Consider the following 22917-nt stretch of genomic DNA (forward strand, 5'->3'; position numbering starts at 1 on the left):
TTGAGTTCATTTGGATTAGGGGTGAGTATAATATTAAAAGGTGCCACATTTTATTGCATACCTTGGGGGATTAAAAAAGTTTTTTCTTTTGAAAACACCCCTTATTTTATTTTATAGCGGTTTTATTCCTTTAGCACATATTATTATTATTTATAGCGAGATATAACCTTTCACTACTTAATATGCTGCCCGAATGTTTTGAAAGGTATGCGAACATAAAATCAAATATTATTTTTCCCATACCCCCGAGTTTCCGAACTCGGATGCGTTGAAAGGGTTCGAGGTGCCAGTTTCCACTCGGAGTTCGAAAAGTTATGAATAGCACTGCTGGAGAGCCCTAAAACACGTGCCGTTTGCCATATTGTTACCGTTACAGCCCGGGGCTACTTTCCAAGGTTGCGGAGGTGGGTGGCAGCCATCCACCCATTGGGGTGTTAACACAATCATCGTCTGTCTGGTGGGCATTTCCCCGGGACGACCACCCCCCGAGGATGCCCTCGATGCAGTGCTGCAAATGATGAGTTGTGCCTAATTCATAACCACATCGAACGAATTAACTCGCAGTATGGAACCGCCCGAAAGATTTTCAAGGGATGTGGGACAGAACCATCTATATATATATATATGAATAGGATGTGGGATCGGATCGGTGCGTGTTTATAGTAAATCCGGCTTCTGTGATACACGTGTCGCAATTCGTCTGGGCGAGATATTTACAAGCGAACCGGGGGCTTGAAAGTGAAATTAATTACGGTAACGAAGGGTAAGTGTCACCAACCGGATGCGTGCCAAATGGATGGCTAAGGACGAACTCCGTCTTGGTATATATCGCGCCAGATAAGTATCTCTGCCCAATGGCTGTTCCACACAATAGAGGCTTCCTTCGACGGCCTGCCTTTTGTAAACACCCATTAAACATCCGCTCTCTGTTCGTGTCGTTAAAAAAAAGATACGTTTGTATCTGAAGGTTGCGCAATCAGAGGTTGAGTTTAATTTATTGTGGGAGATAAACTCTTCTGGGTTGAGCTTTAATGTGCTATCTTAACGTTTTAGCAGGATATTATTATTATTGTGCTATCAACACAGCTACTTTGAACAAAAATCATAACAATTAAATTGTAATTCAACAATATTTGATAAACATCTAAGTCTAAATGTTTAAATCATTAACTTCCAAAGAAATTACGTCCATTAACTCTTTAGTATGTATTGTAACATTGTAGTATAATATTTTGAATAATAGTAGTATAAGTAATATAACCATATACAATTAACTTGTTAAGCACTCAATCTATTTTCATAGTATCTTTTTTGTATCTTTTAGGTTAAGCTTCATCGTGCAATTATGTATTTGCTTGTTTTTAATAAAATACAAATAACATTCCGCGATATGATGAACTAACAAATAATGCAAATTTCGTACATATATCCCTACATATTTGTAGGATCAAAGGGATATGGCAGCAGTTGATGTTTATTTGCCAGCAGTCGAGGGCGCAAATATTCATTAAGTTTAAATGGCGGACAACCCGAGCCCGAACGAGTGTTTACATAAGTCTTGAGTTTTAACTGAAAACATCATTTTCCGTCTGAGGGCACCGTGAAATCAAGTGGCTCCCGTGTCGCACTGCTCCGTATTCGGAACTCGGGATGCCCGGATACACGGATGGCCAAGTGAGTTGCCGTGCAGCTGGCAGTATTTGCGAACGGAACGCTAATTAATTTAATGAAACCTGTCTGTCTGTTGCCACAAGCTCAAAAGAGTCCTTGCCACTCTGTATTTGCCCTCGTATTTACATGTGCACATCATGCTTGTACACTCGATGTGTAAAATATATAAGACCACTTGTGAAAAAAGCTAGAAATGAGGAGGAATACAAGTATAATAAACTGAAATTAATTATGATGCTCTTTACTGATGTTTGCTGCTATATGAATAGGTTTTTATTAAAATTGTTCAAAGTTCTAAAAAGCAAGTGTCTAAATTGTAAATAAATGTATGTTAATAGTATACAATATGATAATCATATAAATAATGTAATATTTCTTTTCATCGCTTGGGAAACAGCGCATTTAAGAAATAGCTTACATTTGCATTTTTAAAAATGCTACAGGTGTGAAAACCATAAAATGCTCATTATTTATAATATATATTTACAGAATATAAAGAATATCCTGTGAATGCCAAAATAATTCAATTAAAGCTCTCAATTGAGCCATCACCAGCAGCACGAAGGGTTGGGAAACATCAAGGGCTGAGTTGTTGAAGTTATCAAAATAGTATCGCTTCTATTTGCATTCCACCTTATCGCAATGTTAAAACGCGCCACGTGCTGCACCGAAATGTCTCTGTTCGAGTTAAAAACAAATCCATGAATATATTACGAAAATAATTAACATTATCGCCAGTGAAAACGGGCAATAGTCGAACGCGTGCGCCAACTGGCTATAATCATGGTTATCTAATAAGGGCACCAGGAACCGTGGCTCCAGTTCAAATATTTGCCTACTTCAATCCGTCATTTGGAAGTCACATGCGTGAGAATGGTAAACAGAGCGCTGAGCTCACAGGGGAGTTGCTACGATGCCAACCCCATCCCCTATAACACGGAGGAACACCCCAGAAAATCATCGCAGTGGTGGGCGAATATCGAACGGAGGCTGACTCAATTTTACGTTCAAAGAACTGGGCCGAATCCATTGGCATTGGCCAAACCGGAAAAGTCAACCGATGACTACAAAAAAGTTACACAGCATTTAGGCGATGTGGCTGTGCATTTCGGCGGATGGTCCTCATCCGCAACACGTGTCGCTCCGTGGATTCGGCCTGCCAGATACGAAGGACCCTCCACTCCCACAAGGCTCACGTGAAAAGCAATAAACTAAAATTAAGTCGGAAAACGTGTCAAAGTCAGTGCACCACTGACAGTGATGCAAAGACAAACAAAAACAGCGAGCGTTGGTCCTTGTTTACCTTAATAAAGCCGCTCTCGATTCCACAGCTCAGTTCGCCTGGGTTCGCAGTACACTTGGTATGGATAGTCCGGGAACGGACTTATATCGCATCGCTGGGTGGCTCTGTGGGCATACCCTGCTGCGAATTATCCTGCGATTGAGTTATGACACCAACTTAGAATAACACCGTCGTCAGCAAAGGGAAACATTTTTCAAATAGGGGAGCATCCTGTGAACAGTGGGATTTCATTTGCGGAATGTGTTATGAATTTATTGTACATTTTTATAAAAAATATATGATTATATATACGAAAAAGAAGACAGTTGGTATTGATTTTTTTTTTTATTTTTAGAAAAGGATTTTAAATTAATACAGGATATGTATTAGGATGATTCCAAAACAGTTAAGACTTGTGTGCAGTTAACAAACAAAAACTGCTCGTATATTTTGCAACTAGATTTATAATAAAAAGTAAGCTATAGTTAAATTAAAGAAGTGATGAAATGATGCAGGATTCTTGCACTGAAGATTGGTAATCTGCAGTTGAAGAGCAAACAGAGTGGCAAATATCATTAAAAGATAATAAGTACAGCTGAAGGAACAAACTAACATCATTTATTATTCCAAGTAAACAAAGATTTATATCGCAGATTGAGCATCAAAACTCAGTGTTTGTATCCAGGTCTAGACGAAACACACTGCAGCGCATTCCACTTCAGAGCTGCAGGAGGAAGATACATACTTGACAAAGGCACTGTCTGCTTAAGTGCAAACATTTGTTTGTCTGACATTATGTCAAAATTAATTTGGTTGTACCCAGTGGATTTTATTTCATTTTCTCTCCTATCTTAAGCAGATGCTTATCTTGTTAATTTTGCGATTCGTTTTATAGCAAACCCAATGCGGAGCGCGGCCCTTTTTGTTTTATAATTTATTTTGATCTGGCCGCGGCATGCATTTTCGATTGATATTGATGGTTCCTTCTGGAGGAACATGTTTTGCTCATCAATGAATTGGCGCTGAACCTGTTTGCCCTGCCTCATTTAGTCTAAGGACCTCGACTTTTCGCCATACGAAAAAGACAAGGAGGCGATACAAACTTTCACATGCGAATACACGGGCACTAAATTGCGAATCGGCTTTTGTTTCATGCCGAAGCATCATTATTTAACTGCATAGTTAAATGTGAGTCCCAAGTCCATTACCTGTGTCGATAAATTTTACATCGCACTAATTTGATGCTGTGATTTATGACGCTTTATCGAAGGATTCTACAGTTTTGGATTACAAAAGATGCTTTAGTTAAAAATCTGAAATACACAACTCATGCCCATATTTCCCTATTATCTGAAAGGCTGTGAGCAAAGGGACTCCAAATATTTTATTTATATACAAATCGAGACAATCGATTGCAAAGGATTTGAAAATCTTCAAAGTTGTTTGAGGATAACAAAATCAAACTTCCGCATTCATGGACGTTTTTAAAAACATTGAAAACATTTAAACGATGGGATTTCATACGAATATATTTGGGGAGGACTTCCAATCACGGCTATTGCTGTTCTCAATTTTCGCTTATCAATAGAAATAAAATGAAATTTATATTTAATTTTTGTATATAATTAATTATACAAGGTTTGGTTTTAAAATTGATTCCTTGTTAATTCGTTGAATTCCAAATGTTGCCAGCATTTCTAAAAGTGGGTTATTATCTTCGCTTCTTTTTATTTTTACAAGGAAAGCCTTTTTCATTAAGCATTAGCAATACAAAATAAAGCATCTCTTAAAACATAAGAATAATACATAAAATATATTTAAACGTAATTTAAATGTATTTAATCGCCCGAAGATACTTTCAAATAATTTCCCCTTATTTTTGTAACCCTTATTTGTGCAGGGTGTAAATTTACAGCCAAGTGCTTTCAACCCTTTTTCGAGGGTGACTGAATTTCTGCTAATGGATTTAATTAGATTATCGTGATTTCATGACTTACTACATCCATCATACAAACTGGATGTCCTTTCGTCACAAGCATTTTGCATTTCTGCTTGAATGCAAATAGCAGTGTTATTGTCGAATAAATGGGTATCAAATAAAGAAATCCAAATGGTAAAGCCGGACAACTAGGCTCAAAAGGAATGTCTAAAGTTAATAGATGGATATCAAATAAACGGTTGCAGAAAAAGATACAGAAAAAAGTATTTGAGCTAGATTGAATGCAAACAAAACAATTATATAGGCACTAAGGTAACTGAAAATATAATACCATTGTGGAAAAAATTTTAAATATATTCCTGTGTCATGAAACTTCTCCATAAAATGATGTTCATAAAAAGCATAAATTACGATAAGTTCCTACTTTTACCAATCCTAACACTCCTAACATTCAATAACCGAAAGTATATATATATATACATATATAGTGCACGATTATTAAAGTTTATCGCACAAATCCAGACAACAACAAACTTAGCATGAAAAACAAGGCAACAACACTTCCAATGAAAGCAGTAGAGCTGTGAAAATTGAGCAATTGTGAACTTAAGCTAAAAATAAATAAAAAATATTTTATCAAAAGACATTTCTTATTTAACTTTTAAGATTTAAAATTAGCGCCTTACTTTTTTTTGAGCAATTGTGAACTTAAGCTAAAAATAAATAAAAAATATTTTATCAAAAGACATTTCTTATTTAACTTTTAAGATTTAAAATTAGCGCCTTACTTTTAGCGGGTATCCGAACCCAAACAGCGATAATTGATCGGAACAAGTTCCACAACTAGAAATTTCGATATATTATCGGAACCGGTTCAACCCGCCTTTGAAAATTTAAGTCAAATGTTATATTTTTTGTCCACAATAAAGTGTTTTAAAGTGATGGTTACTCCATTATCCCTATATTCTTTGAATATTTTTGCCAATCAGTTACTAAAGGTAACAAGTTTTAAGCGATGCTTATTTCATGACCTAACAATATTCCCATGTACTCCATTTCGGCGTGCAAAACAATGGATTGGGGTCTTTCTCATTGTTCGCTCAGCATCGCAACAAAACTAAGTGTAGCATCAGCAATAACAGCAGTAAATATATTAGAATCTCTATCCAAGTATAGGTAATAAGGTTTACCCTAGTATTGTTGGGCATTTGAAAGACATTATTAAAACAATTAAAAGTATAAAGAACTGTTTTTAAAAACTTTCAAACATTTTTAATCATAATTTAATGGCGGGAATCTTCGTTCAATTTGTTGCCAAGTAAACACTTTTCTCCTGAGCTACTACACAGAGTCACTTCTAACAATATACATATTCATTCATTCAGGTGGTGTTCCTTTACTAGCTGAAGACATTTGTCAGTTGTTCGTACATAGTAAATGCATACAGTGTGGATTTATCCAAAGAATATTTATATTCTACATTTATCGAAAATTGTTTATTAGATGTAGCTGTTACAAAGATTAACGTCGGCCTGAAGCTCGGCCCCTTCCGCGACCCCGTGGACCACCGCGTCCGCGGGCGCCTCTGCCCCTGCCGCGATTTCCCACGCGGCCGCTGTCCTTCTTTTTTGTCTTCGACTTCGGGGTGTCGTCGATGAGGAGCGTCTCCAGCGGCAGGCTGTCCGGCAGTATGAAGTATCTGATGTTGTTGCCGCGAATGCTCAGCGTCTCCAGGTGGACGGGATCCCGGTTCTTGATCGTCATCCGAACGCTCTTCAGGTGAGTGTTCATGGCCACATCCACGCCGGTGATGGTGCCGTGGATCTGGGTGCCGTTCTTCAGTTCGATGGTCACGGTCTCGTGACTTAGCTTCATAAGGAATCTGTAATGCATCAACGGGAAGATTAGTATATGAAATTAAGGAAATGCCTGTGGCAAAGATGCAGCATTTTAGAGGTGCAAGGCTATTATAGGTAGAAACAAACATCTTATTGGGCAAATGAAAAATGAGATACAATGAGGAATAAGGAAGCATCATTTTTGATGGAATATTCTTAGAAAAGCCTTTACTTTTAGCAAATGAATAGGTCTCAAAAGAAAGCTTGTATTTGGTGGCCCTAGTTTTAAGTTATTCGAAATCATATTTAAAATGTAAGCATTGTTACCAGATACAAGTAAATTATGGAAAACTATTATAATAAGAGATCAAAACAACATTCGTATTAAATTAAAAATGTTGTACAAAAACAACAAATGGCAGCATCGCTTTTGCATGCATACATGTGTGCAGATTTGCAGAACTCAAAAACTGAATAAAACTACAAACTACACGATCACTAATAGCATCAGCGATATAATAAGTAAATGACACATAGCATACCTTACTAATTTCATGTTTTTATGTGTTTTTTGGTGGTTTTCTGCAAAAAAAACGCGCACAAACAATGCCGGCTAGTTTACTTGGAATTTGGTGGTTGCGGAGAACTGTTGTATCGTGTGCTAAGATAGCAACGCTCATGGTAATGTAAAATATATCGGCTAACAATCGGAATCGTAATAAAAGTGAATATGAAATAATAAATAAATTAATGTATTCCAAAAATTATAAATTATAAATTTGCAACAATTAAGTAAGTGGTGAGCGTCGTACTGCTCCATAATTTAATACTTGTGTCATTTTAATTACTCATGCTGAAAAATACGATAGTCCAATTTATATTCCGATTCAGTTGTTTCAAATCCCTTGGTAACCGCAGCCAAGGGTACATATTCGACTGACTTATCGATAACGCCGCATATCGCGAAAAAAAAACAATCCAGTGTTAAGAAAATAACGATTAATACTTCTTCGCGGTCGCCGTCTATTAACTGGTTTTTTTTTTATAAAACACATTTTTCGGTGTTTAGCAGTCGCCGCGACATTAGTTCAACGCAGTAGAGCTTTTTTACTCGACGCAGACATCGAATATAATTTTTGACATATGTATTTATCCGGCTCGGAGTGAGAAATTAGCAAGCCATGGCGTTACTCTACCGACGCATGTCGATGCTATTAAATATAATCCTTGCATATATTTTCCTTTGTGCGATATGTGTGCAAGGATCTATGAAACAAGGTAATGTTTCAAATAGGACTTACCTGAATTTTTAACACAGAAACCCAGACGAACTGCATAAGTGGTACATACATACATACGTACATCAAGAACCGTTTGTGGGTGTCAACAAATTGCAATGTCTCATTTTTTTGTGTTGTTTTTGCAAATGTGAATGAAGTGTTTTACATTAAGTTGGAAACTAGGATTATCATTTCATATGGTGGTAAAGAAGACGGTTGTATAGTTCTTAGATACAGTAGCACTCGAACTATGTCGGTAACGCCCAAAGATTACGGCGATGGGGTGAGATTTCAATTGGGGCTAAACAAAAGTAGTCGCGCATACATATGTACACACTTCCCGGTACATACATACGTTCCATGTCTCTGCGTACATACTTATGTACATCTCTCTGATTTATCTGAAATATAAGCGCATATATATATATATATTCGTAATATTTGTGCAGCTAAATACGTGTTGATTCCGAAATTACACCGGATTACTATCGCGAATTTTATGGCCAATATTGTGGGTGGAGTTTCATTTTTATGTCTGGCTTTTGCCGCCCATTCAGAAAACCCCTTCTTGGTTTCCATCATAAAACTGAAAATTTAATAGGAAAGTTAAATGAGGAGTTTTCCTCCAATATAGTTCAAATTTGAATATTTTACTGAATCGCATAAAACCAGGAAGCTATAATCAGATTTAAATATACACAACCATTAATGAATCAGGAAGATATATACAAGTCTAACATATTTTTAGGCTGACAGATGCATGCTACTACTAGATCGGTGTAATTTCTATAATTACGTCTATATACAAAACTGATAATTACAATAAATCTGAAATTTATTTACAGAGTGGGCAGAAATAGGTAAAAACGTATCTCTAGAGTGCGCATCTGAAAACGAACCAGTAGCATGGAAACTGGGCAACCAGACTATTAATAAAAACAATACAAGGTTAGTAACTTATTCCACAAACATCTAAAAAAAAAATATCGGCCCCCATAAAGATTGAATAACATATTAATCTGATCATTTTTCGATCTTTTCAGATATAAAATAAGAACTGAGCCATTGAAATCCAACGACGATGGCAGCGAAAACAGCGATAGTCAAGACTTCATCAAGTATAAGAATGTCCTGACGCTTCTCGATGTCAATATAAAGGACTCGGGGAACTACACCTGCACAGCCCAAACGGGGCAAAACCATTCGACTGAATTCCAAGTTAGGCCATACCTTCCATCCAAAGTCCTGCAAAGTACCCCGGACAGGATCAAGAGAAAAATCAAGCAGGATGTCATGTTGTACTGCTTGATCGAGATGTATCCGCAAAATGAGACGACTAATAGAAACCTCAAGTGGCTTAAGGACGGCAGTCAGTTTGAGTTCCTGGACACATTCTCGTCCATCTCGAAGCTAAACGATACGCACTTAAACTTCACCCTGGAATTCACAGAGGTTTACAAGAAAGAGAATGGCACCTACAAGTGCACCGTCTTCGATGACACCGGACTCGAAATTACCTCCAAAGAGATTACCCTTTTCGTAATGGAAGTGCCACAAGTTAGCATTGATTTCGCCAAGGCAGTCGGTGCTAATAAAATATACCTTAACTGGACCGTCAACGACGGCAACGATCCAATTCAGAAGTTCTTCATCACTCTGCAGGAGGCTGGAACACCGACTTTTACTTACCATAAGGACTTTATTAACGGCAGCCATACATCGTATATTCTGGACCATTTTAAACCGAACACAACATATTTTTTAAGAATCGTGGGAAAGAACTCGATTGGCAATGGCCAGCCCACCCAGTATCCCCAGGGAATCACCACGCTTAGTTATGATCCCATTTTTATACCGAAAGTCGAGACTACCGGCAGCACGGCGTCCACTATAACGATTGGCTGGAATCCCCCACCGCCGGATCTCATTGATTATATACAATACTACGAACTGATTGTCTCCGAATCGGGCGAGGTGCCCAAAGTGATCGAAGAGGCCATTTACCAACAGAATTCTCGAAACTTGCCATACATGTTCGATAAGCTTAAGACCGCCACAGACTACGAATTTAGGGTAAGGGCATGCAGTGATCTAACCAAGACTTGTGGACCATGGTCCGAAAACGTGAACGGCACAACGATGGACGGTGTGGCAACAAAACCCACCAACTTGAGCATACAGTGTCATCATGACAACGTCACGAGAGGCAACTCCATCGCCATTAACTGGGACGTTCCCAAGACGCCAAACGGCAAGGTTGTGTCATATTTAATTCACTTGCTGGGCAATCCCATGAGCACAGTGGATAGAGAGATGTGGGGACCGAAGATTCGAAGAATCGATGAGCCCCACCACAAGACCCTCTACGAAAGTGTTAGCCCGAACACAAACTACACGGTGACGGTGTCCGCCATAACGCGGCACAAGAAGAACGGCGAACCGGCCACCGGCAGTTGTCTAATGCCCGTCTCCACGCCGGATGCCATTGGTCGGACCATGTGGTCGAAGGTGAACATGGACTCCAAGTACGTTCTCAAGTTGTATCTACCCAAGATCAGCGAACGCAATGGGCCCATATGCTGCTATAGATTGTATCTAGTTAGAATTAACAATGACAACAAGGAATTGCCGGACCCGGAGAAGCTAAATATCGCCACATATCAGGAGGTTCACAGCGATAACGTGACTAGAAGTAGTGCATATATAGCGGAAATGATAAGTAGCAAGTACTTTAGGCCGGAAATATTCTTGGGCGATGAAAAGAGGTTCAGTGAAAACAACGATATAATCCGCGACAACGACGAAATTTGCCGCAAATGCTTGGAGGGTACTCCATTTCTGAGGAAACCCGAGATCATCCACATACCCCCACTAGGTTCACTCTCAAGTAATGCATATTAACTTTATTTTTTTATATTTGAAACTAATGTGCTTTTCTTTAGATACCGATTCTGAACTGCCCATTTTGTCGGAGAAGGACAACTTGATCAAAGGAGCTAACTTAACAGAGCATGCTCTGAAAATCTTAGAAAGTAAGTTAAGAGATAAAAGAAACGCGGTGACCAGCGATGAGAATCCAATTCTAAGCGCCGTCAACCCAAATGTGCCACTCCACGATTCTAGTCGAGATGTCTTCGATGGTGAGATAGATATTAACTCCAATTACACCGGATTCCTAGAGATAATAGGTGCGTAATGATTGATTATTATTTGAAAGCAAAATGGTAATATCATTTTTATTATCCTCAGTTCGGGATCGAAACAATGCCCTGATGGCTTATAGCAAATATTTTGACATAATTACTCCGGCGACTGAAGCTGAACCCATCCAATCCTTGAACAATATGGACTACTACCTAAGCATTGGGGTCAAAGCTGGAGCCGTACTACTTGGTGTCATACTTGTGTTTATTGTGCTGTGGGTTTTCCATCATAAGAAAACCAAAAACGAACTACAAGGCGAAGACACTTTAACACTAAGAGATTCTTTGAGGTAACTAGTAATTGCTTGATCTTCTTGATGAATTCTCAATTAATATTCAACTGTTTCTTCACATCAAGCAGGGCACTGTTCGGTCGCCGAAATCACAACCACAGTCATTTTATAACTTCCGGAAATCACAAAGGATTCGACGCTGGGCCCATTCACAGATTAGATTTAGAAAACGCCTATAAGAACCGACATAAGGACACTGACTACGGATTTCTGCGGGAATATGAGATGCTGCCAAATCGCTTTAGCGATCGGACAACTAAAAATAGTGATTTGAAGGAGAACGCCTGCAAGAACAGGTATCCCGATATAAAGGCTTACGATCAAACGCGCGTTAAGTTGGCTGTCATCAATGGCCTGCAAACTGCGGACTACATCAATGCTAACTTCGTAATTGGCTACAAGGAGAGAAAGAAGTTTATCTGTGCACAGGGTCCAATGGAAAGTACCATCGATGATTTTTGGCGAATGATTTGGGAACAACATCTAGAAATAATTGTGATGCTTACAAATTTGGAGGAATATAACAAGGCCAAGTGCGCGAAATATTGGCCAGAAAAAGTATTTGATACGAAACAGTTCGGAGATATTTTAGTGAAATTTGCACAAGAACGTAAGACTGGTGATTATATTGAACGAACCCTGAACGTTTCCAAGAACAAAGCCAATGTCGGCGAGGAGGAGGACCGTAGACAAATCACCCAATACCACTACCTAACGTGGAAGGACTTCATGGCACCAGAGCATCCACACGGCATCATCAAATTCATACGTCAAATCAATTCCGTCTACTCCCTGCAAAGGGGTCCAATTTTAGTGCATTGCAGTGCTGGTGTGGGTAGAACCGGAACCCTGGTGGCCTTGGATTCCCTGATCCAACAGCTGGAGGAAGAAGACTCGGTGTCCATTTACAACACAGTGTGTGATCTACGACACCAACGAAATTTTTTAGTCCAATCTCTGGTGCGTAGATATGGAAAGCCCACTCGTAGCTGCTGTAATAACCTGCCTTTTGCTTGCAGAAACAATACATCTTTCTTTACCGGGCTCTCTTAGATACTGGAACCTTTGGAAACACGGATATTTGCATTGATACAATGGCTTCTGCAATTGAATCTCTTAAACGCAAACCCAACGAGGGTAAATGCAAATTGGAAATGGAATTCGAGGTTTGTATAGTGTGATATCTACTTGCAGGCGTTTTACTTATGATTATTTATTTCAGAAACTACTGGCCACAGCGGATGAAATAAGTAAATCATGTAGTGTGGGCGAAAACGAGGAGAACAATATGAAGAACAGAAGTCAAGAGATTATACCCTACGATCGCAACAGAGTAAGTAGTCGTGGCTAACTTTTATACGAACTGTCTTCAATGTTTTTATGCAATTAAAGGTTATACTGACACCACTTCCGATGCGGGAAAACTCAACCTACATTAACGCATCATTCATAGAGGGCTATGATAATAGCGAAACCTTCATCATTGCCCAGGATCCACTTGAGAACACTATAGGAGACTTCTGGCGAATGATCTCGGAACAGAGTGTTACCACCCTCGTCATGATATCCGAAGTGAGTACTTAATACTTTATTTGTTTCCCATTCAACTGAGTGCTTTAATTGCATTGCAGATTGGAGATGGTCCCAGGAAATGTCCGCGATACTGGGCAGATGATGAAGTTCAATACGATCACATACTCGTGAAATACGTGCACAGCGAAAGTTGTCCATACTATACTCGCCGCGAATTTTACGTTACGAATTGCAAAATAGACGATACGCTGAAAGTCACACAGTTTCAATACAATGGTTGGCCCACCGTGGACGGAGAAGTTCCTGAAGTCTGCCGTGGCATTATAGAACTTGTAGATCAAGCATACAACCATTATAAGAACAACAAGAATTCTGGTTGTCGATCTCCACTCACAGTTCATTGCAGGTATAAGGCGATGCTTTGATTCATTAACTTGACGTATTAATCAATTATAAATTATTTGCAGCCTGGGAACCGATCGAAGTTCCATTTTCGTCGCCATGTGCATTTTGGTCCAGCATCTCAGGCTGGAGAAGTGTGTCGACATCTGTGCCACAACAAGGAAATTACGATCTCAGCGAACGGGACTTATCAACTCATACGTAAGTGTATTTATTTATATATTATTATCAATGTATTAATTATATGGTTTTTAGGCACAATACGAGTTCCTACATCGCGCAATAATTAATTATTCAGATTTACATCACATAGCCGAGTCAACATTGGATTAAGTTAGTTATGTATATACTTATACGAGTACATAATGCACGTGTTGGAACATCAATGCATCAAATGTGCTATGATAAATTATTTGTATATTTATAAAATCTTTTAATAAAGTATTTACAAGGGCAAGCGTAATTTTTTTAACGAATTACGCTTGCCCGACACATAATATACATACAAATATAAATGTAGTGTATACGTATCGTATTGATAAAACTACCAAAGGAAAATAAGTAACATATTTTATAAGATACAATGTAATAAAAACTGAGAATAAGAATTGTACTTTTTATGAGCTTGATGAGTGTGGCTTACATTCTTATTGGTTGTGTGGATTAATGGGTTTCGAATTTTCTTTCTTATAATAGTTTTGAATTTTTTTTTTGTCACTTATCAGTTGGTAAAAATGACTTCATTATAATAGTATTTAATATTACACTCTTCAGTTTGTAAATATGGGACAAAAATCCATAAAATTAAGTAAATGTATTTGTCGTTTTTATTTATTTTAAATGAAATAAAAATAAGCAGATTTGAATTGTTTCACATTCCATTGTTTCAAATCGATAAAAATATGATACACCAACCTGACATGAAAACCAAAACGGGTTTCGTATTTTATTATTATTTTATATTAGTTTTCAGATTAGTAGACATTGCTAAAATTAATAAGCATAAATTTTTGTCAGCTTTTAAAATTGGAAGTCTTATCACCATGGAAGTTTCTACGCAGTTATCGATAGTGCAATAAGCGTTTTACCATCCCTATCGGAAGTATTGTTTATTATTATTTTGGCAAAACAAGAAGCCCCATTTGCCATTTTCCGAAGATGCCGAGTAAACTAGATAGCATATATCGCCGCATGCTGATAACGAGGTTCTTCGAAAAGGGATGGGGCAAGCCGGAAAACCTGCGCAAGTGAGTTTTTCATTTAAAACGGAGAATGGCGAAAATTAGGTGCTCCCCTTACGGATTCTTTACGTAATACTATTATGATTTCAATTTGCTCTAGGTTATTCAAATTGGCGTTAAAATATAATTAAATAACTGCTTCATCTGTGGGTAATGGGAAACTCTTGTGTATTTTAGTTTACAAGATATTTAATGGTTTCGGTGGGCTTTCTTTTCAATAATAATAAAATATAGTTTGACTTATTAATTAAATATATATTTGCATTTTCCTTCTTCAAAGGCTACTAGATGTGCATGGACCTATTCACGGCTTTACTAATTTATTAACAAATACTTACAAATTTAGTTTTACCTACTTGAAAGGGCCATCTTAATAAAGGTTTATCTTAATATGTGCTCTATGTTATCCTAAATTCCTCATAGTCACAAATTACCAACCGATAATTAACAAAGTTCATCTTAATCTTATTAATTTGGAAACCTATTGAACTTCAGGTCAACATTTTCTGTTCTATCATCGATAAATGAATTTATGTTCTTAAAAACGATGTGGCTCTTAGGTTAATTCAATTCTTTGTTAGAAACTTGAGTTTTATATGCAACCTAAGTACGTAGATTATTTATTTTTATCGTTTTACGATGCCATTAATCTGCATTACAGTGCCCTTCCGCCAGTGGACACTGGACTTGACCACGATTTTAGATTCCTCCGTACAGGTTAGTGGGAAATAAACCCTAAGCAAGTTAGGATCATATCAATAGATACTCTTTTAAATTGGCAACTTGCTTTCAACAACTAAAGCTTAAAAAGTATTAATTATCCCTGAAGTTCAATCAATCATTTAACTTTTTTTGCTCCCAGAAAAGCTCATCATTATTTTCGATTTTCTAATTTAATTACTTGTACATTTGTACAATTGTATATGCCCAAATTAATTGCCTTTGCCTCTGACGACCATTATTTCAGAGTATTTCAATTCCGAAAGGTAATATCCAGTAGGGAGTCATGTTTCAAGCTCGTGCCGCGCGATTATCCGGTGGAGATAACGAAGAAAGAAATCGGTGCGGAAAGCACGCTGATAGAGGGCCAATTTAAGACTCCCATGGAGCTCCACATGCCCGGAGTTGTGCCCGAGGAGTCCCAGCAGGCGCACTTCCAACTCTTGATCCCGAATAAGTGGAAAAACGAAAAGCACAAGCCCATATGCATTCATCTGGCCGGAACGGGTGATCATGTGAGTAACATCGCGAGATCCGTTGTCCAAATTCCGAGATTAATGTCTGTTTACTTTCAATAGAGGCCAGACGCCAGGCGACCGGCTTATCTATCAGCATTTAGCTAAAAGTGGGTCCCACCAAAATAGATATTGTTTTACCTTTACCAAGCCAGCTTTAGAGCCTTATATTTAATTTGTTTTCCATGATGTTTAAGCCCATCTGTTCATAGTTTGCTCAACTCCTTTCGATACCCACATAGAAACAATTTTGTTTGGGACCATTTTCAGCCATAACTTCATAATAGAACGTTAAAACGCACATATTTAAATGGCTTGATTTTCAAATATTTCAGTTCTTTTGGCGTCGACGAAATTTCATTGCGAAACCGCTGCTGAAGGACGCCAATATTGGATCCATAATACTGGAGAATCCTTTCTATGGCTTGAGAAAACCAAACAACCAAACGTACGTCTAATTGGTTTATATATATTCTATGCAATAATGATTGATATATATTATTATTTTAGGCGTTCCAACCTGCACAATGTGTCTGATATCTTTGTGATGGGCGGCTGCCTTATCCTGGAATGCCTGGTTCTCTTTCACTGGTGCGAAAGGAATGGCTTTGGACCACTAGGCGTCACAGGATTGTCAATGGGCGGTCATGTGAGTTAATAGTGGTTAAAACCATTAAGGAGATTGTAAACAATAATCCATTTCGTTTAGATGGCATCACTGGCTGCTACAAATTGGCCAAAACCACTGGTACTTGTGCCATGTCTATCCTGGTCCACCGCCTCCGCTGTTTTTACAACTGTAGGTGCTGCTATAGCATGGAATATCAAATTGAAATAGCATTATTCCATGTGTTACAGGGTGTCATGAGCCAGTCCATCAACTGGGATATGTTGGAAACGCAGTATTTCTCGGATGGACAGTACAGAGAACGGCTATCCAAAATGGTAACTGTGATCGACGATGCGTTTTCCGCGGGCCAAAGCTTCATACAGAACTTTAATCAATCCCTGCAAGAGCTGAAGGAGGACATCAGCGATACGAGAAAGATCCACGCAACCGAAAACAGTAACACCTGTGGGGATAAGTACGAGACGCAGGGCATTTGCCCCCAAGAAGATAGTTCCATATTCCTATCCAAGTCCTTGAAGAACACCAAACTTGACTCCGAGAACCTGACCATTGATGCCAAGGACGCGCTCAGCCAAAAGGTGGCCATCGAAACGGAGGAACAATCGAAGGATTCGGGCTCAACGTTGACCAACCTCATGAAGTTCATTCTGCCCCTGTCTGCGCAGAGCAAAACCGACAAAATAGACATAACCAAGACGAATTGGTGGGAACGTGAGGCGTTGCAATTCATGCGCGGCATGATGGACGAGTGCACCCATCTGAAGAACTTTTCGGTTCCCTTCGATACCTCCCTGATAATCGCGGTCTGTGCGAAAGATGATGCCTATGTGCCCCGGGAGGGGTGCTCCAGTCTGGAGGACATATGGCCAGGAGCAGAAGTTCGTTACTTGGATGCCGGTCATGTGAGCGCCTACGTTCTGCACCAGAAGCTGTTTAGGTGGGCATACTGTTTTCTCTATAAATTTAAATAAAATTATAATATATTACTCTTCTTTACAGATCCTGCATTATTGAGGCTTTCGAGCGGGCCAAGAAAATCTATGAGAATGACGTGGGCGAGGGCCTGAAATGTGATATAACCTATGAGCAGTTGATAAAGAGATATGACAAAAATATTCAGTAAATATAAGTTAGCATATTAAAACATAATGATGAATATGTTGCCATTTAAAGAAAAGCTCTAGTAAATTGTACATAATTAAGTATTTTACTTGCGGGGGGAGGACAGTTCTCCTGATTTTGTATAAAAACTGGTTCCCCATATATGTATTTTCTAATTTACATTATATATTGAACACGCCCACCAAAACGCCCACAAACGACAATAAATATACCGCAAACAGATTGAGCTAGTTAGCTATCTAAATATAGCTATAATAGTCTTTTCTTCATTCGCAAACATACAAGCTGAGTAAGGGGTATCCTATAGTCGAGTCCTCTTTTTTAATATATATGTAAAAAATTAAAAATAAACATTTAAAAAAGTGCCGGTAAAAGCAAAGCTTTATTCATTTGGAGAATAGAACTTTTCGTTCTCGAAGCTTGGTCACACTGGTGGTTTAGCTTTTGTTTTTGTTGACTTAAATAAATAAAGAAATTGCAATATAATGGATCCAGTAGTACTTGTTTTATCTTATGGAGCAGTTCCTGCACTGGAAATCGTGGAAAGTAAGATTAGTTACTTGAAAAAGTACAGAGAGTTCTTCAAAGGCCCTTTTTTTGGTGTCCGAGTCACATTGTTACAGCTTTGTTTATTTGAAATTTATGAGTAATACAGGCTAATTAAATGTTTCTATTTTGTTGATGTAAATGCGGCATAATAATCATACAGTACATGTTTAAAAGAGTATAAAGGATTGTTTTTAAAAATAGTATTTCATAAATACTCGTACTAACAACTAATCACTATAAACAAACCCAAATTTCGTTGCAGATATTTTATCCGAAGTGAATCAATCGAAGGAGTCAACATCAACGGAGTGCTCACTTAATTGTTATAAGTGCATCATTAAAACCAAGTACTATAACACTTCCATCAACTTAATTCCATTTTCTGGAAAACTGGAAGTTGTGCCGGAGAAAATTCTTCAAGCAGCTGAGGCGTTGATCATTTACTTTGATTCAAAAGATGTAAGTGTTTTAAAAACAATAATTGTATATTTATTATATTACCATTACTTGCAGACCTCCTTTATCGACACTATTCCCAAGACGTTAGCGAAGAATGAACAGATTCAGCTGGGCTTTCTGCTAACCTCTGCCACTTCAGAAGAAGGTGGATTGTCCTTTGGAGAAATCAAGGAGAAAACGAATTTCTTCTTTGACATCATAACATTGAGAAGCAATGTTGAGAGTGACCCAGATGAAGATGAAAAGGACTACGAGGAAGTTGTGGAGGGTTTGAAAAACGTAGTTTGGTCCAATGTCAAGTTTGGTTCGGGTTAGTGCCCAGGATTTGAGTTGAGAAACCAATAATCCATTTCGTCCTATTGATTTGCAGATCCCAAGGAAGAAATCAGTGCCGACGAGCTGGATAGTCAGCTGAAGGACTTTGAAAACTTACTCCTTACGGCGCAAAATCTACGTAACGATACGAGCCTCACTCGGGAACAATTTCTGGATCGAGCTGAGCAGTTTGCCGGCATAGTTTCCTCGATTTTAAATGACAATGATAGCGACTAACTGCTACCCAGTTATCGCATCGTAGGCAAACTAAACGTACTGTTTGTTATCATTAATAAATGTTAAGCTGATTCCATTGTAAAGTGTAATATTTGGTTCGTATTATTGGTTTAGTTTTGAAGGTTTAAATACAAACAGGATTATGTTAAATATATTTGGTTTATTATTAAAAGCGGTACATATTTTTTGAAATAACAAGGTATAAAACGTTGTTTATTTGCTAATGTATGCTTGAGAGCTTATGTATATTAAGGAATGAATAAATAAAGTGTGTGTTTGCTGTTAGCTTTCAATCATAAACTTAAAGATTCCGTTGTGGGCGATGAACAAATAATATTTTTATGGTTTCGCATTCTTCTGCAACGATAAATGGCAAGGATTAATGTAAGTTAATTAAGTTAAGTGATTCGATTTTGAAGCTCACCTCCTCGGAGAAATCCAAATCCTCTTTAATTGCCTTCGATCGTCGCTTTTCGTTTGACGTTAGCAATTGTGAGAGCTTCGTTTGTTTAGCTAGATCGTAGGCTTCTTTTTTACTCCGCATTGCACAGTCTTCCAGGGTTTCGGCCGCTTCAAACATGCCTTGACGTCGGTAAAGTGCTCCCAGATTTTTTAGAGTGGTTGTGACCGTTGGCGAATCCACTTTAGCGGCCTTATGCCAACCGCCATACTCGCCATATGGAGTGTTCTCCCTGTTATCGAATTTGTGCTCCTCACGCTCCTCAGCCACCTGAAAATTGTAGTAAGAAAAGGAACTTTATAGTATTTACCAGGCATAGCAGCACAGCACAACACAATATTACCTGCCAAATGGGCTTGTTTTTGCTGTCGATGGCTCCAAACTCACGTTCGTGGGCTCGCGTCAAGACCTGCTTATAGAGGATTTCAGCTTCCGTGTATCTACCTTGCTTCAAATAGCAGCCGGCCAGATTATTCTTTGTCTTGGCCACGTTGGGATCATCGGGACCCAACTTTGATTCGTAGATGTCGAGAGCTCGCTGGTAGTATTTCTCAACCTCGTCGTACTTGCCCTGATTCTGGCAGAGCAAGGCGAGATTGTTGAGTTGCTTGGCAACATCGGGATGATCCTTTCCCAGGACTTTCTCTCGGATCTCCAAGGCACGCTTGCACAGTGGCTCGGCATCTTTGTACTTGCCACGTTTGCCATAGAGGACGGCCAAGTTGTTCAACGTGGCCGCCACGGCTGGATGATTCTCGCCCAATGTCTTTCCCCGAATCGACAGAGCGTCGTTGAGTAAATTGGCGGCCTCCTTATACTTGTTCTGTATGGCACGAGATGTTGTTAATTAACGATTGTATAAATTAAGTTAATCAAAGCGTAGACGCACCTGATCGCGGTACACGAGAGCCAAAATGTTCAGCATGGTTGCTACATCGGGATGGTCGTGACCACTTGTCCTTTCGAGATCTTCCAATGCTTGTTTGCAGAGGGGAACGGCTACCTCGTATCTAGAAATATATTAAGTTATATATATATATATATAGTTATAGTTCATGATGAGTTGATAGATAACGATGTTGTATAAATAAAACACATGGTTGATGGCTCACCTTCCCTGGGATGCATACTGAATGACCAGGTTGTGCAGAGTGCGGAGACGCGCTGGAATCTCATAGCCGGAAGTCTGGTTGGCGAACTGGCTGGGCGGAGTGGGCGACATGTTGTGTCTGTCCTCGTTTTCCTCGTCCGGGAATAGCTCGACCACGGGATCGGTGCGGGACTTGTCGCAAGCGTCGTCCTGCTCCTGATTCTCGTCGTACTTCTTCACGGACGCCATGAACTCCAGGTGCTTCTTCTCCTCCTCCAGTTGGGCCACCAGCTGCTCGGATGCCTGGAACTTTTGCTGAGTGTTGGCCAGCTCGTCGCGGAGCCAGGCGTTCTCCTGGTGGAGGCGGCGCACCTGTGTCTTAAGCTTGTGCTTCTCGGCCTCGATGTTCTGCAGATGGGATGTCAGGGCCATCATCACCTGGGCCTCGCTGAGGCCCAGTTCGATGTTCTCGATGTTCTTTCGCAGCATGTCCGACTTTTCATTGTCCTTCTGCACCTCGGCGATTCCGTTCATAATCGAAACATGCTCCACTCGCAAGGCTTCGAGGCCTTGAAGGACTGTTTTCGTATTGGTTATGATTTCGTCCTGCGACATTTGCGTCATTTTGCCGATTTTTTCAATTTTCTGTCTACAAAACACATACAAAATACAAAATTAGTAAGTGTTCTTACAACCATTTGGCATTTGAAAGTGTAACAACATGAATGATATCCAAATAAAAAGGTGTTTATCGAGGTATTTGATGTGTTTTACATCCTGTATGATTTGATAGCTTTGGAGACAATCATTTTAACCGTATATTAAACGATTCAAGCTGCGTTAATCAATACGATGAAAAAGAAAATTCGCAGTGCGCATGCACGTTAAAAAAGGTGGTTGATAATCGAAAATGCCCGCGCTATTACATTCGCTGAAACGATAACTTTTAGAAACTACAGAAACTATTAAAAGTAAGGGATTAACTTTCTGGATTAGTTTAACATCAATCTAAGCCAATCAGATTAAGCCAATCAGATTATCCGCTTAACAAATTCCAGTTCAGTCAATGATGTTTTCCAATTGGAAACTAAAGGTGGAAGCATATTCGATTTATATCGAATACTTTGCTTTGAAGACTTTCTTTTATTTATTATTTATCAACATTGCCGGTGTGATTTACATAAACATGACACTTCGTTAAAAAGTATTTAAGGCCATTTAGTTCGTTTATTATGGTTATAATTATGGGCGAAAGTTAATTACACTTGGCGTCATGCAATAAACAAAAAACGAATTGCAAAAGTAGCTGCTTACATCAACTGAAAGGAATTGTGTAGTTTTTTAGATACCGAAGCTATTAGTACCCTAACATAATCTAAATTATAGTTTTCTATTATCTTAGTCTTTCGTCATTTGCCTTTCGAATCGGAAATCTAGATTGCGTAAAATGAGATTGTGTGTTGAAGGAAATAGTTTCATTCTTAATCAAGATCAACAAATATTGTGATTTCTTTGGTGGGAAATGATTTCAACCGGTCGAATAGTCAGAGTATTAATATTGCAAATGGGGTTACAACACCCTAGCTCACTAATTCCAGTGTATTAAAAAGTGAGTCACTATATAATGTACAATCCATGAACACTTAAACATAAAAGTTCGTTGCATTAAGAGATTGTATTTCGTATTTATCATGCTAAACAATAACTTAGGCGATGAAATCACCCTCCATTTGTGTTTACTTTGCCACACGAGCTGCCGCCGAGCACTTTTCCAACTAGACTTGATTATTTATGTAAAATGGATCATATTTTCCAGCACTAAACTTTTCTTCAAGTGGCAGTCACTTATATTTATGTGCAACATATGTACATACACACAGAAGCGCAAGTAGATGTGTTTGTGTGTGGGTGAATGGATTTTGTCGTTCGAAATCCAGTTGGAAATGGTTATGCAAGTTATCGCGCAGTGCAATTATTCTAACTTATTACCAGCGGTTTTGCTCTGCAAACTCCTCAAATAAGCGAAATAGAGCGTAGATTTGCTATAAAAATATCTTACACTGCAAAACTTCTAAAATAAAACTGAATGTGACCGTAGCCGGGGCGTTGAGTTGTCTTTGACAAGCTCGGTCATTTT

At 38.7% G+C, this 22917-nt stretch overlaps 5 protein-coding genes across 10 annotated transcripts; 3 read left to right on the forward strand and 2 right to left on the reverse strand.

Moving 5' to 3' along the window:
* Positions 1-6139: 6139 nt before the first annotated feature.
* LOC6737856 (probable small nuclear ribonucleoprotein Sm D1) lies at positions 6140-7429 on the reverse strand. Its single transcript, XM_002084648.4, has 2 exons — positions 7273-7429; positions 6140-6774 (listed from the first exon to the last, which is right to left on the reverse strand). Exons 1-2 carry the CDS (start codon positions 7284-7286, stop codon positions 6414-6416), a joined length of 375 nt encoding a protein of 124 aa, XP_002084684.1. The 5' UTR covers positions 7287-7429; the 3' UTR covers positions 6140-6413.
* Positions 7430-7663: 234 nt separating this feature from the next.
* LOC6737857 (tyrosine-protein phosphatase 69D) lies at positions 7664-14070 on the forward strand. 2 transcript variants are annotated; one of them, XM_016171383.3, is made up of 12 exons: positions 7664-8008; positions 8856-8958; positions 9054-10897; positions 10953-11198; positions 11260-11503; positions 11572-12466; positions 12526-12672; positions 12729-12839; positions 12899-13078; positions 13138-13445; positions 13507-13642; positions 13697-14070. In XM_016171383.3, exons 1-12 carry the CDS (start codon positions 7912-7914, stop codon positions 13772-13774), a joined length of 4389 nt encoding a protein of 1462 aa, XP_016031623.1. In that variant the 5' UTR covers positions 7664-7911; the 3' UTR covers positions 13775-14070. The 2 variants fall into 2 exon arrangements, with proteins under 2 accessions (XP_016031623.1, XP_002084685.1); XM_002084649.4 differs by having other exon boundaries at positions 11575-12466.
* Positions 14071-14395: 325 nt separating this feature from the next.
* Positions 14396-17741, forward strand: LOC6737858 (protein ABHD18). Of its 3 annotated transcripts, XM_044922960.1 has the most exons (8): positions 14402-14688; positions 15344-15399; positions 15650-15917; positions 16253-16365; positions 16428-16566; positions 16627-16716; positions 16776-17485; positions 17548-17741. In XM_044922960.1, exons 3-8 carry the CDS (start codon positions 15786-15788, stop codon positions 17669-17671), a joined length of 1308 nt encoding a protein of 435 aa, XP_044778895.1. In that variant the 5' UTR covers positions 14402-14688; positions 15344-15399; positions 15650-15785; the 3' UTR covers positions 17672-17741. The 3 variants fall into 3 exon arrangements, with proteins under 3 accessions (XP_016031625.1, XP_044778895.1, XP_016031624.1); XM_016171385.3 differs by lacking the exon at positions 15344-15399 and having other exon boundaries at positions 14396-14688; XM_016171384.3 differs by lacking the exons at positions 15344-15399; positions 15650-15917.
* Positions 17742-18060: 319 nt separating this feature from the next.
* On the forward strand, positions 18061-19319 carry LOC6737859. The gene is made up of 4 exons (XM_002084651.3): positions 18061-18216; positions 18482-18678; positions 18733-18988; positions 19049-19319. Exons 1-4 carry the CDS (start codon positions 18156-18158, stop codon positions 19228-19230), a joined length of 696 nt encoding a protein of 231 aa, XP_002084687.1. The 5' UTR covers positions 18061-18155; the 3' UTR covers positions 19231-19319.
* A 51-nt stretch (positions 19320-19370) lies between these two features.
* On the reverse strand, positions 19371-22915 carry LOC6737860 (kinesin light chain). Of its 3 annotated transcripts, none has more exons than XM_016169666.3 (6): positions 22770-22915; positions 20803-21429; positions 20580-20700; positions 20034-20513; positions 19655-19960; positions 19371-19587 (listed from the first exon to the last, which is right to left on the reverse strand). In XM_016169666.3, the coding sequence occupies exons 2-6, from the start codon at positions 21402-21404 to the stop codon at positions 19570-19572; spliced, it is 1527 nt and encodes a 508-aa protein (XP_016031628.1). In that variant the 5' UTR covers positions 21405-21429; positions 22770-22915; the 3' UTR covers positions 19371-19569. The 3 variants fall into 3 exon arrangements, with proteins under 3 accessions (XP_016031628.1, XP_016031630.1, XP_016031627.1); XM_016169668.2 differs by having other exon boundaries at positions 22840-22884; XM_016169665.3 differs by lacking the exon at positions 22770-22915 and adding an exon at positions 21555-21642.
* Between the last annotated feature and the right edge of the window lie 2 nt (positions 22916-22917).

Source organism: Drosophila simulans, chromosome 3L, assembly GCF_016746395.2.
Source record: "Drosophila simulans strain w501 chromosome 3L, Prin_Dsim_3.1, whole genome shotgun sequence".
NCBI lineage: Eukaryota > Metazoa > Arthropoda > Insecta > Diptera > Drosophilidae > Drosophila > Drosophila simulans.

Bases quoted from the DNA above. Each gene is read 5' to 3' on its own strand.
- LOC6737857 (XM_016171383.3), top strand. From the start codon at position 7,912: ATGGCGTTACTCTACCGACGCATGTCGATGCTATTAAATATAATCCTT. The intron at 12,673-12,728 runs GTTTGTATAGTG...TATTTATTTCAG, and splicing joins AATTGGAAATGGAATTCGAG to AAACTACTGGCCACAGCGGA. The intron at 12,840-12,898 runs GTAAGTAGTCGT...ATGCAATTAAAG, and splicing joins TACCCTACGATCGCAACAGA to GTTATACTGACACCACTTCC.
- LOC6737858 (XM_016171385.3), top strand. From the start codon at position 14,600: ATGCCGAGTAAACTAGATAGCATATATCGCCGCATGCTGATAACGAGG. The intron at 16,567-16,626 runs GTGAGTTAATAG...CATTTCGTTTAG, and splicing joins GATTGTCAATGGGCGGTCAT to ATGGCATCACTGGCTGCTAC. The intron at 17,486-17,547 runs GTGGGCATACTG...TCTTCTTTACAG, and splicing joins CTGCACCAGAAGCTGTTTAG to ATCCTGCATTATTGAGGCTT.
- LOC6737859 (XM_002084651.3), top strand. From the start codon at position 18,156: ATGGATCCAGTAGTACTTGTTTTATCTTATGGAGCAGTTCCTGCACTG. The intron at 18,217-18,481 runs GTAAGATTAGTT...ATTTCGTTGCAG, and splicing joins TGCACTGGAAATCGTGGAAA to ATATTTTATCCGAAGTGAAT. The intron at 18,679-18,732 runs GTAAGTGTTTTA...CATTACTTGCAG, and splicing joins TTTACTTTGATTCAAAAGAT to ACCTCCTTTATCGACACTAT.
- LOC6737860 (XM_016169665.3), bottom strand. From the start codon at position 21,589: ATGATTGTCTCCAAAGCTATCAAATCATACAGGAT. The intron at 20,514-20,579 runs GTGCGTCTACGC...CGTGCCATACAG, and splicing joins CTCTCGTGTACCGCGATCAG to AACAAGTATAAGGAGGCCGC. The intron at 19,961-20,033 runs GTAATATTGTGT...TACAATTTTCAG, and splicing joins AAAACAAGCCCATTTGGCAG to GTGGCTGAGGAGCGTGAGGA.